We start from the raw sequence: 13,807 nt of genomic DNA, 5'->3' as shown, positions 1-13,807 counted from the left end.
GCGTGCGTGCGTGTGTGTGTGTGTGTGGTGAGCAGTCATCTCACAGCAGAGCAGAAGGCAGGAGTGTGTTTCCCGAATGTCATCTCAGTGTTTCTGTTTGGTTCTTGTTCTCTGTTGCAATCACCTGGTTTACACTTAACTCTGGAATCGATGGCTGCAATACCGGAGGTTATTTACGAGTCTTTACTGTTTTGGTGTTTCAACTCAACTAGAAAACGTCTTTTGTTTTTTTTGTATCGATTTGAATCTTTAGGCAGAGCCACACGCGAGAGTTTGGCCTTTGCACTTTTTCAGTGGCGGCCATGTTGGCTCCACCGTCCTGATCATTGAGTGAATGTGGCGACGTGGTGATGCTGTTTCTTGTTTCCAGCCAGCAGCTGTCAGCGGCAGCAGCATGGCGGCCATGCAGTTAGTCCAACCTGGCCAGACTCTGAGTGTGTGTGTGTGTGTGTGTGTGTGTGTGTGTGTGTGTGTGTGTGTGTGTGTGTGTGTGTGTGTGTGTGTGTGTGTGTGTGTGCGTGCGTGCGTGCGTGCGTGCGTGCGTGCGTGCGTGCGTGCGTGCGTGCGTGCGTGCGTGCGTGCGTGCGTGCGTGCGTGCGTGTGTGTGTGGCTCTGCCTGTGAGTAAACTGTGTTAATGACAGGGGAGGGAGATGCCTATATACTTTGATCTTCAGAGATTAAATCAAGAATACTTAAAGAATGGGAAAGCAAGTATGCACAGTGTACTATATATAATATGCCTTGTTATTTGAGAAAAAAGATGTAAATATACATTTCTCTTTTAGTTTCTTCTTTTTTTTTTGCTGCTATAAAAAAGATGATTATTTTTGTTAGTAGTTTTGTTTTCTATATAAAGACTGTATATATCTCTATGTTCTGTAAATATGCTTGAGCCTTCATATGTAGGACTCTGGATGAACACTGTATGAACGCACCTTTAAAATCTGTTCAGAAGTAAACCGACAATGAGTCCTTTTGTTCTTTGACATTTAGGAATCAGAATATGAGGAGAGGGGCCCTGAAAACTCTGCTCTGGACCAAATTAGTTGTATTTATTTCAGTGTTTTCCGCTGGTGGAGGGCTGAGTGCAAGACAAATCACTGGTCTGGTACAGGAAACTCAAATCATGTGACTACCATCTGCCAAGTTATAATCCAATTACACACTTTATGACTTCTTAAAATTTGCAGTGATCATACAGTTACACCCAGACACGTCAATTATATCAAACATACATAATATTGTAAATGTCAAGGGAGGCCATCAAGAAGATTACATTTAGATCCACAATTTGGTCCAGAAATCATTTAATTTAATGTTGGCCTTACAGAAAATTGAATAAATATGCGTTGGGTTAATGTTCTGTTTTTAGTTCAGATTGGATACTGATAATACTTCAGAGAGCATCTATTGAGTGTGTTAGCCTGCCAGCAGATGGTTAGATCGTTAGACGTCCACAAGATTCATTTAAATTGATCAAAGAGGATTTAGGAACATATATGAGAGGATGCAGAGAACAATAGTTCATGTTCCCCTCATCACAGACACCATGAGAAACGATAAAACTCTATTTGACTCCACAACAGACCCGAGGGTGTTTGATGTCATCATCCACGTGACTGCTGCTGAAGTAACCTGCTGGTCTGCAGTTTCAGGACCGCTTCAACTTTTCTTTTTTTTTTTTTTTTTGAAAAAAAAACAAAAACACCTTAACTCAGCATTTTCAACACAGCCGACTGGTTTCCCATGATGCCCTGGAGGAGACGAAGATCGGAAAAGGTTGTTCTTGCAGACTCAGATGTGGGCTGCGAGCACAGAGAGGAACCAGAGAGGGAACCTGAAACTGGTGTGTGTGTGCATGTGTGTCTGACCCAAACTCATCATGTGACTGTAAAACCAGCTGATGGATGGAGTGTGTGTGTGTGTGTGTGTGTGTGTGTGTGTGTGAGTGATGTACTTGTGCAGCAGTATAAAGTTACAGGAACAGAACAGTATGTTAAGTTAGCTGCTGCCCCTTTGGAGGGAAATACCCCACAATTTAATGTCTCTTATTCCCTTAATATCTGTGAGACTAAGCAGCTTTTTCTCCAATATGTCAGCTAAAATATGTAAAATATGAGTGAACCCTTTTCACACATATTTACCACATCTTAAATGAACTGACTACAGCTGGAGTCCATGCGGGGAAATAATTTGGATGGATTGTTTTCTATTCTATAGTATTTTTTTAGGGTAACAGATAACAACACACACAGGTTCAGCAGCAGCAGCGACAGTATGTGCCTGAACAGTTCAATCATTAAATTATCACCATGTGTGTGTTTGATTTGTTTCCACAGCTTGTTGTCCGTTCAGCTCATTGGGAATCTGTGTGCGACTCCATGTTCCAGACAACACGACCTGCTGCTGTGGCGAGACACTGTCCTCTGGTGGAATGAATCAAACAAACTCTGTACATTTGATTTCAAGCTCGTTTTTACTGGCTTTCCATCACAGGTTTTAAAATTTAAAAGAGCTTTTAAGACATTTAACTAATTAACTAACAGGTAAAACTCAGAGAATGTGTTTACAAAGAAGAAAACTGAGTAGGAAATGCTTAATTTTATATATATAAGATGCACATATTCACCATGAACTAGTTGCTTGTTAACATGCATATATATTTAGGTGATAAAAGTGCTTTATAATGACCAATAAAGAGCCAATATGCTACTAATATGCATGCTAAGAGAGAAAGAAAGACACCCCTTTATTAGTCACACACAGAGAGTTACAGAGGGGGGAAACTGCACACGCCATGCATTTGTGAAATTCATTTCTCCGCATTTAACCCATTCCGTCACGTCCTTCCTCCGTGGCAGACCAGGAGCGGTGGGTTGCCCGCTGACAGCGGCGCCCGGGGACCCAGTTCTCTTTTGTCACCATTGGTCAGGTGGTGATGCAACCAATTAATGGTGGATATGTGCATCTTAATATAAAGTGTTACTGAAATGCTAAAACAACAGTCAGTGGTGAGGCTGTAGTTTGTGTAGTCATGGTGTTTTTTACTCCCTTTAACTTCCACTCAAATATCCACATTAATAGCATCACATCGTGTACGTTCCTGTAAACCTCACCTGACAGTCTCCTTTCCTTTAAGGCTGCTGTTTCAGAGTTGGAGGGTTTCTGTGAGGCGCTGACGACGCTCCTCCATTTAGACCCTCGTTGAATGATAAACAAACGCGTTAAAGAGAGCTGCGCTAAATGCTTGAAAGACTAACGGTTACAAGTGTTTATGCATCTGAAGAGAGCTTTGCTTCTAGCTTATTTAGTGTGTGGACTCGAGACTCCCTCCTGCAGTTGTGCCTCTCTTCTCTTACTCTTTCTGTCTGTCATCCTGCATTTTAACGGTCATTTTCATGAATGTTTTTAACCCCTCTTTGGCTTTATGCAGCATCACTGGTAGAACATAGTGAGAGAAGCTGTAACACAGCACACAAATATGTTGTCAGACAAGATTTATGTTCTTACCAGGCAGTTTTTACATCAGAGCGTTTCGCCTGTTTCATGCTTTTTTGTCCTTAATCATCTTAATAAGATGTTATCAAGACAAACGGACTTGTTTTTAGCCTGACTTCATTTCTTTTAAGATATCTGTGGATCTTGGAGACAAGATACACTAAGTGACATTTCCTGTTCTCCGGGCAGATCACTTTGCTTACTTAATGTAATATTTCCTCTGTTTTCTGCTTTTGTCCTGTTTTTGAGTGCTTTTTCTTCCAGTGTTTCCATTTGAATGATCATAATTTGGCCCCATTTGTTAAAACTAAATATCACTTGCAGTTTGGCATTTTCACCTTTATTGGGTAGATTACAGTGAAGATGCAGACAGGAAACCTGCAGACAGACAGACAGACAGACAGACAGACAGACAGACAGACAGACAGACAGACAGACAGACAGGGAGGGAGGGAGGGAAGTTTGCAGTTTTATGGTTACATGGTGCAGCTTTAATTACAGTGAATGTGTCCTTAATTATTAAAAAAAAGAGAAAGGTTTTACCTCCAAAAGAGAAGAAAATGTAGATCACATGACTCAAGTTTGCCATGACATACATGACATGCACTCACTACAACTTACACTCTATGGCCACTTTATTAGGTAGACCTACAATATATAATGAAATGTGTCTTTAATAGACCAGTTCAACACCAATGCACAGCTCAAAAATAATAAATTAATACCTCTCTGAAAGGATTATTAAAACTGAACATCATTATCATTGTAAAGGCTGAATTTACAGCTGAATTTGATTTTACAGGTGTACCTAATAAAGTGGCCACTGAGAGCTTGATGTTGACAAGATCAGAGCCTGAACACCAAATATGAACTCAAGATCTTTCAACATTTTTGAGTCTCTCTCAAAGACAAATTTTATATGATGTGTCTTGTGGTCTTGTCCAACAGTAGGAGCTCATCAGTGTCCCTTTGTTGTCCAGTATTTGTTCTCGCTGGTCTCAGGACAACATCCAGGTCAGGGGGACAAAGAGATGAATAAATGGCAGGAGGCAGTTTGTCCTTCATTTTACATATTTCTTTGATCATTCATTGACTTCTTTTCCTGTCTCTTAATCTTTAGTCTTTCTCTCCAGGTGTCTCTCTGGACTGCACCATTCACAGGTGTCGAGAGGGTCACCCGTCTTGTCATTGGACTGCTCCATGTTGGCGACAGAGAGGGGAGCGCTGGTGAAGGTGAGTGTGACCACGCTGTGAGCTATCGCCAGAGCCATACCTGAGCATTTATTCACTGAATTCCTCTCCCCTTCTACCCCACTTGTGTATCCTGCCTCCCCGTCCCCCTCCCTCGCTCCCCTCCTCCTCGTCCTCCACACTCTCTTAAAGCTGTCCGTCACAAAGCAGTAAACCACGGGATCCAGGCAGCTGTTCAGGCTGCTCAGGGTAACCGTGATGTGATAGGCAAGTACATGCCCCGCCCCCTGCCCCAGCCCCTCCCCTCCGGCTTTGATCCAGAAGTAAACCAGCACCTGCCGGACGTGGAACGGCGTGAAGCAGATAGTGAAGACCACCAGGACGGCGGCCAGCAGTCTGACAGCGCGCGCCCTCCTTGCCCGGCTCTGCTGGGGCACCAGGCCGTGGCTGTGGGAGAGAAAACAGGCGACTCGCAACGTGAAGCCCACCACGGCCAGCAGGGGGAGGAGGAACTCCAGGATAGTGAGGAAGAAGAGGGCGGGGATGAGCACGCAGGAGGAGCTGAACTCCAGCGCTGTGGTCTGTAGAGAGCAGGAGAAAGACCCCAACACAGCAAGTCTCAAAGCGCTCGTTCTCCAAGTTATGATATGATGTAATATCACACAACAAGGATTTAAGCCTTACCCTGATGGTCCCATAAAATGTAAAACCTTGTCTTTTTTATCTTGAATCCACTTGTGACCCCTTTAGATCTATTTTGGGACCCCTTGTGGGATACCGACCCACAGGTTGGGAACCACAGCCAAGTCAAAGCTTCACATTAGCTGCTCTAAACACATGGCGACACATTTAGTGGGGAATGTTTGGGCCTGAAGTGGGCCTCCCAGGCTGCACCTCCTCCCAGTTACTGTTACATTGCCTGAAAAAGTGCGACCAAATGTTTTACGTCATAAATAAGTCTTTAGGATTAAGTTCGCTCTGTTAAAGCCATGGTTGGTAGTTTTGGGTCTGCCAGTTGTACCAAATCCCTTTGAACAGACCACTCCTTCGTAAAATCCTCATCTCGAGTGGAGCGGTGTGCATTTCCAGACACACAAACACCTTTTTGTTTGGATAAGACTGAATAAATGTGGAGTTGGCACAGGCAGTGATACTCTATCTGTTCAGACATCAGAGCAAGTACCACTTAGAGAAACTCAAATTTGAAAAAAAAACCTTTGAAGATATATAATTCTGGACTGAGTTTTTTCCACTTTAAGAGGCACGTCTAACACAGTTTATGCATAATATGTGTGTTGTTTGGAAAAAAAAAGAAGAAGGAAAAGTTAGTTTGTTCTGTTTAAGCAGATCTATCCATGTATTTATCTGCTTGTGTTGTATTTGTAGTGCGCGTGTCTTCACCTGGAAAGAGTAGGTGACCACAACTGCGGTGAACCAAACTGTGGCGCTGACACACCTGGCTGTTCCTGTCGTCCTGCAGCGATGCAGAGTACTGGAGGCGTGGACCACAGCGAGGTACCGGTCTACGCAGATACTGAGAGGAGGTGCAGAGGGGGAACCACAGAGACAAGGGGAGGCATCAAAAGGTTTTTAGCTGTACGTGCTGATGGTCATTTTAAGTGCAGAGCGAAGGTGTGACCCGCCCACCTGGTCAGAAACAGTATACTGCAGTACATGTTGACAAAGTAGCTGAAGGTGTGAACGTAGGAGCAGGCCACACATTTCCCTCCACTGTGGTACAGAGCGATGCGAGCGGGCAAGGACAGCGCCACCAGCAGGTCGGCTACGGCGAGGTTTATGGTGTAAACCACAGAGGCTGAGGAGTGGGTGGAGGCCCCACAGAAGACATAGAGAGCCAGACTGTTGAGGACCACGCCGACCACCAGCATCAGACAGTTACACACCTGCAGCAGGGAGGAATGAAGAGTCAGTGCTGAAAATCACATTAATATTATAAATATTACGTTTTATAATACATGATTTGGGTGAGAAAATGGACTGACATGATCCAAACTGGGACAGTATCTTGTCTCACCATGAGAGAGACCCACACAGCGTAGAAGTCTTGGTACAGCTCCACATCCAGGTGGGCAAACCTATGCAGGTATGGCGCCCCCCACCGCTGGTCCCAGGCACTACAGTTAGTTGGATCAGGGGTCAAGAGGGGCGGGAGGGGCTCGGTGGTGGAGCTGATGTTGGTGAGAAGGTTCTCCATTGGTTGGAAAGGATGAAGGACGACAGGCTGAGTGGCAGGAAGTGAAGAAATGACGACACAGAAGAAGATAATATCTTAACCTCGCTGTATGTATGCCATGCTATTAATACCATCCATCCATCCATTATCTATACCGCCTATCCCTTTCGGGGTTGCGGGGGGCTGGAGCCTATCCCAGCTACAATGGGCGAGAGGCGGGGTACACCCTGAACCGGTCGCCAGCCGATTGCAGGGCCACATGCAAAGACAGACAAACATTAACACTCACACTCACACCTACGGACAATTTAGAGTCATCAATTAACCTAATGAGCATGTTTTTGGTCTGTGGGAGGAAGCCGGAGTACCCAGAGAGAACCCACGCATGCACGGGAAGAACATGCAAACTTCACACAGAAAGGCCCCGCCTGACCCGGGGATCGAACCGGCAACCTTCTTGCTGTGAGGCACCCGCACTACCTGCTGCGCCACCGTGCAGCCGCTATTAATACCTGTTAGGTCAAATGCAGTGATAGAGATAACATTGGTGGCAGTAGGAGCAATCAATTTTTTTCTAGTAGTAAGCAACTGAGTTTCAAGCTCTCCAGTAGGTTTGCAGTCTAGTTTGTTTAAAAAAGCTAAAAGTGAGACATTATATGTACATGTATGTATTTGGCATGAAGAATCATTGTTGACTCAAGGTGCACTGACTAGTTTTAGGCTCACACTGACTAAAAACATGGTCAAACTATTTCCAAGTACTCTGTCGCTGTCTACTTTGAACCTCATCTCACAGTCAGTCTCACAGCAGGACAAACAAATGGCAGGAACTCCCATGATGTTTGCAGGAGATGCCTCAATATACCCTGGAGTCAGCCATCGATGCTGCACTATAAATAGACATAAACAGCTCAACTTTAAAGTGATGCAATGTGCTTGAAATGTCTTAAAAGAACTCAAGATGTTCAAGCTTGTTGAGCTGACACATGCATATTGAAACAAAAAGAAAGAGTAATGAGCCCAAAGGATGAGAAGTGGTCAACATCAGCAGAAGTTAATCCAGAGAGAGAGACTTTAGAGATCCAGGTCTTATAAACAATGTCCTCTTGTAATGTGGAGATGACGGAATCCGTCTTCATATGCTCTCTAAAAAGATGTGACGCTTTCAACAAAGCACACGGCCTCGTATGTTACTTTAAACACAGCGTGCGCTATTAATATGTCAGCATGTGGTGCTACTTCACACATCGCTGATATACGTTTGTCTGAGAGTCAAATAAATTTGACGAATCTGACACATCCTGTTTAAAGGAGGGATGCTTTAAAATCCTCAATGTGCAGATGCTGTTCACTTTCAAGAGGTTCAAGGTGAGTGTAATTATACAATAAGCTAAAAATAGAGCAGGAACTTTAAAGGAGCTGTGGCTTAAAGAGTGTGAGAGAATGATGGAGAGTGAGACTTGAATCTCAACTCTGAAGAGGCATAACCAGGATAAAAAAGATGGACAATAGTTTTCTGTGCTTTCAGACCACATGACGTCATCTTCATGGGCAGTCAGAGTTTACTCAGTGGCCATGGAGATGGATCTGTTGCCACGTGAGCTCAGTATCTGTTGATTTCATCCACAGAACAAAAAGGATTTCATGTCTCTGTGAAAATCAAGCACGAGTCTTCATTGAGCTTACATATATCTATGACTGTTATCTTCTGCAGTTTAGAAAATAATACCCATCAAATTTCATTCTCAACCTCAGAAATACTGGCCTGATTGTTGAACGATGATTTCTGAAGTCAAGAATGAACTTTGATGCTCATGTACTAGTTTGATGAAACACATGAAATATCGTTTTAGCTTCAAAAGATTTGAAATGAGTTTTTTTTTTACATAAAGTGCATACAAGACAGAAATGGAGTGACAGAATTCAGCAAACACAAATTTTACAGTACTTTCTATTTAAGTTTCATTGTTTCTACTTCTAAAACATTTAGACAATAAAGCATTTAAAGAATTTGAATGAAATTTTACCCTCTTGACCCCTGAGTGAACCGTTTTTTTCAGGTCCAGGCTGGACTGTGTGAGTTCTTCCTCCCCCAAAACAAAGCAGAACACCAAATGGATTTTCCCGAACTCACAGCTACTGGATTTGGCCAAAAATGTCTTTCCTTTTCTTACAAATACCAGAGACGGATGAGCTCCTATCTGTTAACAAGTCCTGGCGAGGAAGGTCTTTCCACTCTTCATCATCATAGAGACAGTTGGATAAAACATGGCAGAGGGCCTGGATTAAAAGACAGAAAAATACCCACATACTGCTATCTCCGTCCTAAATCTGCTTTTTTCATACATGCGATGAGATTTGTGCAGATTATTGTTAACCCAGCAAAGAAAACAATGTGAGGCGCCTCCTGATGATTTCCTGGGCCCTGGATTAACATTAAAGTGCGATGAACGCCTCATGTATAATCTAATCTCGAGAGCATCCTTTAACGTAAACCCTGAATCAGTAAATCCCACCAGTTTCATACAGTAAAATCTACTTTATATAATATTTAACAAATGAAATCTCCTGTCTTAATATCCCATCAACGATCAATCAGCTGCATGTAGCCTGCAGGCGAGAAAATGTATTTCTGAAACGTACCTTGTGAAGGCCGAGACAGAATCCAGTGGATCCACCTGCAGCTTCGTAAAGCTTTGATATTTATTTGTAAGTCTCCTGCCTCTTCTTCTTCTGTGTCCTGTTGTTCTGTCTTTAGACAGAGCAGAGTGAGTGGAGAGTTGAGATGTGGACCCCTCTGCTGCTGGACCTCCTCCTCATCTCTTCCTCATATCATCCGTCTGTCCCACTGAGGCACTCCGTCTCTCTTCCTCCTATTTTGTCCACCTTAATTTTCATCTTTCCTCTCCTCTTGATCACCCACTTTTACCTTCTCTCCCTCAGTGTCCCTCACTGTCTCTGTTTCTATTTGAATACTTGAAACAGGGATTTGGAAAGGATAGATGGAAGGCAAACAGAAGAACAGCATGTACTGGCTCAGTAAAACAAGATTTGGACCCAAAAGCATGACTCCCAGACAAGACACATAAGTTAAAGCAAGGTTTTTCTTTTTGTTGCTGAAGCTTGCAAGGGTTGTCAACAGGTAAGCAGTCAAAACGGGCAGCAAGAGACATAAGCTAGAGGGCTTAGTGTCCAAAAAGGCAGACATGAAACAGAACTGGTAAGAAAAAAAGACGAATGCAGCCTCAGTGAAGAGGCAAAAGAGCTGATGCTGACACACAAACACTGTCTTTGAGGGACAAAAGGACGGAGACACCGGAACAGACCATTTCATTCAATTAGATTTTCAATAAAGTTTATTTAAAGCTGTCTCTGGGGTGGTCCCACACTAAAAGAGTGAGGGGAAAGAAATATATGTCCTTTTCCACCTCTGTTTGTCTCTGTGTAAATACTCGACTCAATTAGAGAAGAGAGGGTGGAAAATAATGGAGAGGAAACAGATGAAGGAATATAAACTATTTCTGTAGATGTTTTCACAGAGCGGCGAGCCCGTGAATCAGTTTCATCAAATTTACAGTCACACTTCCCAGAGTGGAGAGCGAGAGAAAGAGACGGCGAGGAGACCTTTGCATTTATTTTAAAAGAGATATACCGTTTGAAGTGAAGCAGCACCTCATAAACCACAGCGACATTAACAACTAGAGAGATGGCCGCCACTCTCCGGTGTGTGTGTGTGTGTGTGTGTGTGTGTGTGTGTGTGTGTGTGTGTGTGTGTGTGTGTGTGTGTGTGTGTGTGCATGTGTGTCAAAATGTCAAACAAAGTGCAGCAGCACAGGCCTCACCTTCAATTAATATACCTTCAGTTCACATTAATCAGAGAGCTTTGACTCATGTTGCACTGCTGCTAATGTCGTTTTGTAAAGTGCCTGGTTAGTGTTTGATTGAACGATTCTTGGCTCGTCCAGATATTTTAAACTCTGTCAGATCTGTCCTGGTACAACTTGTTTATAGTGCTGGAGACAGAGAGGAAGGATGTCTCTGTTCACACTTACTGGATGGAAGGTTTTCTGCCATATAATTGTGTGTAGGAAGTCTATTTCTAGAGCTATTATTGGATCTGGGAATTAAAGAATTAAACAATTGATTATGATTGACTTCTAAGAGGAAGCCTGTGTTACAAACTGAGAGCATGAAAGTTGTGGATGTTTACCTGGCGGAGAGGGACCAATGAAAAGAGTCCACCATGTTGTATTAAGTGAAGTGAAGGGACAGGTGCTGGGAACAACCCTAAACCATAGATTAAATAAACATAAACTTTATTATTTGGTATTTTGATTATTTTGCCATGGTGCTTAGCTATTGTTATCGCTTGTAAATTAAGTGTGAACAATATTTTTTAATAATAGTAATTCATATAATCTAACATTTACAAACAGACGTCAACAACGTCAGGAGATTCCGTTCCTTAGCAACACCAAAATAATGAAGCCATGACTACGGGCTAATCTCCTTTCTTTTTCCGTGGCCCTAAGAGAGACGTGTGGGAATATCATAATAACAGTCAAATCTAGATTTATATTCACCCGAAACGTTTTCATTTCTGGCAGCGGAACGTGTTATTTTGTACCACACGGAACCGGTAACGTTGGGAACGGAAACCGAATCTGTAAACAAACATAAAGCTCATTAGCGACCGCGTTATTAGACGTAAACACGCGTGCGGGACGGCGGTGGGCTAGCCAAACTCAAAGAATATGTTTAAAAACACATTCCAAAGTGGATTCTTGTCTATTTTATACAGCATCGGCAGCAAACCGCTTCAGATATGGGATAAAAAGGTAAGCAGCGACTCAGAAATGCATGCTGTGGCTCAAGCTAGCTTCTTTAGCTTGTCGTGCTAAAGCTAACCGGCGTTGTGAGTCTTGAGCTAAACGCTTGATAATAATAAGTAACAGTAGTAGTAATTGGTAATTTTAAATTGCGAGTCTCTGTTACGGTGTGGTTTGGATGCAGTGCTCAGTCAACTGACTGGGTTTGTGTTAGCTGGTTACTCATGACGCCTACGTTGTCAATGTGTTGTGAATATGGTCGATGGACTAGCAGAGAAGGAAACTAATGATAAACGCCTTGATTTAGTTATTAAAAGAGATCTCAGTCGCGCTTTAAAGTTTCCTCCCAGGTGATATTTTGATCCCACCACAGCTGACAATTGAGGGGACCTGTGGCCGGTAAACATTTGTGTTTCTGATTGATGCTGTTAATTTAAGCCATTTTCAACTCAGGAAGTGGCCAGTTGTTGGTTGAAAGCATAGCAGGATGAAAGGTTGATGCTAATCTCTCAATCAGCAGGTGAAAATTCAAACTGTGGAGTGTATCATTTGTATTAGACAGCTTGAACATGTAAAAAGTCTTCACAGTAGTCACTGATCTCATAATCCTCACTGAATGCTCCCACATCAGTGTTTCAGTTTTAGCCATTTAACCCTGCATCTATCAACTTGAGTGTATATTATCAGGCTAAACACTCAAGGATATATAACCGCTGTTTCCAAAAATGGCTAATATTTCATGATTTTGCCGGGCCTATTTAAATTTATGAGCACAGCTGTAAAACAACACATATCTACTATAAACTGATATCTGCAAAGTTAAATGACGCAAACAGCACTTTACCCATGTGATACTGCTCGATTCCTCTCATATAAACCTCAAGAAAATAATAATAATGCAACTAACAAAGTTTTTGTGTGTGCACAGGTGAGGAATGGTCACATCAAGAGAATCACAGACAATGACATCCACTCACTGGTGTTGGAGGTTGAGGGGACAAATGTCAGGTGAGTTTGTGTCTAACTGATTCTTCAGCTCAGGTCGGCTCATTCGCTTGTCACCCTCATCTGACCCCTGTTTGATGTCTTCTACTCCCTGCAGCACTACCTACATCACATGTCCTGCAGACCCCAAGAAGACACTTGGCATCAAGCTTCCTTTTCTTGTTATGATCATCAAAAACCTCAAGAAATATTTCACCTTTGAAGTCCAGGTAGGGTGGGCACTCACACAGATACAAACCCCCTTCCATGTCTTGGTGATACAAACAGATAAATGTGTACTTATACACATAAGCACACAACACACAGTATAGTTTGAGTTTACTCGCTGCAGTGTCAGGATTCATGGTCACTGATGTTTTCTCTCCGTCTTTATAACTCTTCAGGTGTTAGATGATAAAAACGTTCGCCGGCGGTTTCGGGCGAGTAACTATCAAAGCACGACACGAGTGAAGCCGTTTATCTGCACCATGCCTATGAGGCTGGACGACGGCTGGAACCAGATTCAGTTCAACCTGTCGGACTTCACCAGGAGGGCCTATGGAACAAATTACATTGAGACGCTGCGTGTACAGGTTAGTGCACAGAGACAGGCTAGAGACCAGCTGACTCCAGATGCTGCTACTGTGACTTCAGAGTCTCCACAGCGAATGTCTAAGACTGTATTTGTTTCCCTCTCAGATCCATGCTAACTGTCGAATAAGGAGAGTGTATTTCTCGGACCGGCTGTACTCTGAGGATGAGCTCCCTGCAGAGTTTAAGCTCTACCTGCCTGTCCAGAACCAGAAAGCCAAGGTGAAACACACACCTCCACACACAAACAACCGTGCGTTTGCTTGGTCAGACGCTACATATGACTCGTCTTACACTCATCTGTTTGTGTGGTTGTTTCTTGCAGCAGTAGAGATTCTCAACCTGCACTCTTCCCCAGGCCTCATGTGGAGTTTAACTGTGAGATTTCCGGTGTGTAGACATGTGATGAACATTAACACTTTGTAATATTATATTGTAATTTTGGAACTATGAGCTTCGAGTGTCGTCTCGTGTTGCTTTCTGCACAATAAATTTTTGTATGCACTCATCTGTCCACAC

At 43.1% G+C, this 13,807-nt stretch overlaps 2 protein-coding genes and 1 long non-coding RNA gene across 3 annotated transcripts in view; 2 read left to right on the top strand and 1 right to left on the bottom strand.

Moving 5' to 3' along the window:
- LOC139345627 (uncharacterized) overlaps positions 1 to 960 on the top strand; it is an 86,408-nt gene extending 85,448 nt beyond the window's left edge. The window contains exon 2 of the long non-coding RNA XR_011603218.1: positions 36 to 960. This is a non-coding gene — a long non-coding RNA (uncharacterized lncRNA). The remainder of the gene's footprint in view (positions 1 to 35) is intronic.
- A 3,648-nt stretch (positions 961 to 4,608) lies between these two features.
- Positions 4,609 to 6,905, bottom strand: LOC139346115 (G-protein coupled receptor 20). Its single transcript, XM_070985017.1, has 4 exons — positions 6,726 to 6,905; positions 6,338 to 6,594; positions 6,092 to 6,224; positions 4,609 to 5,271 (listed from the first exon to the last, which is right to left on the bottom strand). The coding sequence occupies exons 1-4, from the start codon at positions 6,903 to 6,905 to the stop codon at positions 4,609 to 4,611; spliced, it is 1,233 nt and encodes a 410-aa protein (XP_070841118.1).
- Positions 6,906 to 11,351: 4,446 nt separating this feature from the next.
- On the top strand, positions 11,352 to 13,792 carry cfap20 (cilia and flagella associated protein 20). The gene is made up of 6 exons (XM_070984755.1): positions 11,352 to 11,722; positions 12,642 to 12,721; positions 12,816 to 12,927; positions 13,102 to 13,290; positions 13,397 to 13,510; positions 13,614 to 13,792. Exons 1-6 carry the CDS (start codon positions 11,639 to 11,641, stop codon positions 13,617 to 13,619), a joined length of 585 nt encoding a protein of 194 aa, XP_070840856.1. The 5' UTR covers positions 11,352 to 11,638; the 3' UTR covers positions 13,620 to 13,792.
- The last annotated feature ends 15 nt before the right edge of the window (positions 13,793 to 13,807 follow it).

Source organism: Chaetodon trifascialis, chromosome 17 (genome assembly GCF_039877785.1).
Source record: "Chaetodon trifascialis isolate fChaTrf1 chromosome 17, fChaTrf1.hap1, whole genome shotgun sequence".
Classification (NCBI taxonomy): Eukaryota; Metazoa; Chordata; class Actinopteri; order Chaetodontiformes; family Chaetodontidae; genus Chaetodon; species Chaetodon trifascialis.
This window is presented reverse-complemented; position numbering and strand designations above follow the sequence as displayed.

Bases quoted from the DNA above. Each gene is read 5' to 3' on its own strand.
- LOC139346115 (XM_070985017.1), bottom strand. From the start codon at position 6,905: ATGGAGAACCTTCTCACCAACATCAGCTCCACCACCGAGCCCCTCCCG. The intron at 6,225-6,337 runs GTGGGCGGGTCA...ACCTCCTCTCAG, and splicing joins AGTATACTGTTTCTGACCAG to TATCTGCGTAGACCGGTACC. The intron at 5,272-6,091 runs GTGAAGACACGC...TGCTCTCTACAG, and splicing joins TGGTCACCTACTCTTTCCAG to ACCACAGCGCTGGAGTTCAG.
- cfap20 (XM_070984755.1), top strand. From the start codon at position 11,639: ATGTTTAAAAACACATTCCAAAGTGGATTCTTGTCTATTTTATACAGC. The intron at 11,723-12,641 runs GTAAGCAGCGAC...GTGTGTGCACAG, and splicing joins TTCAGATATGGGATAAAAAG to GTGAGGAATGGTCACATCAA. The intron at 12,722-12,815 runs GTGAGTTTGTGT...TACTCCCTGCAG, and splicing joins GTTGAGGGGACAAATGTCAG to CACTACCTACATCACATGTC.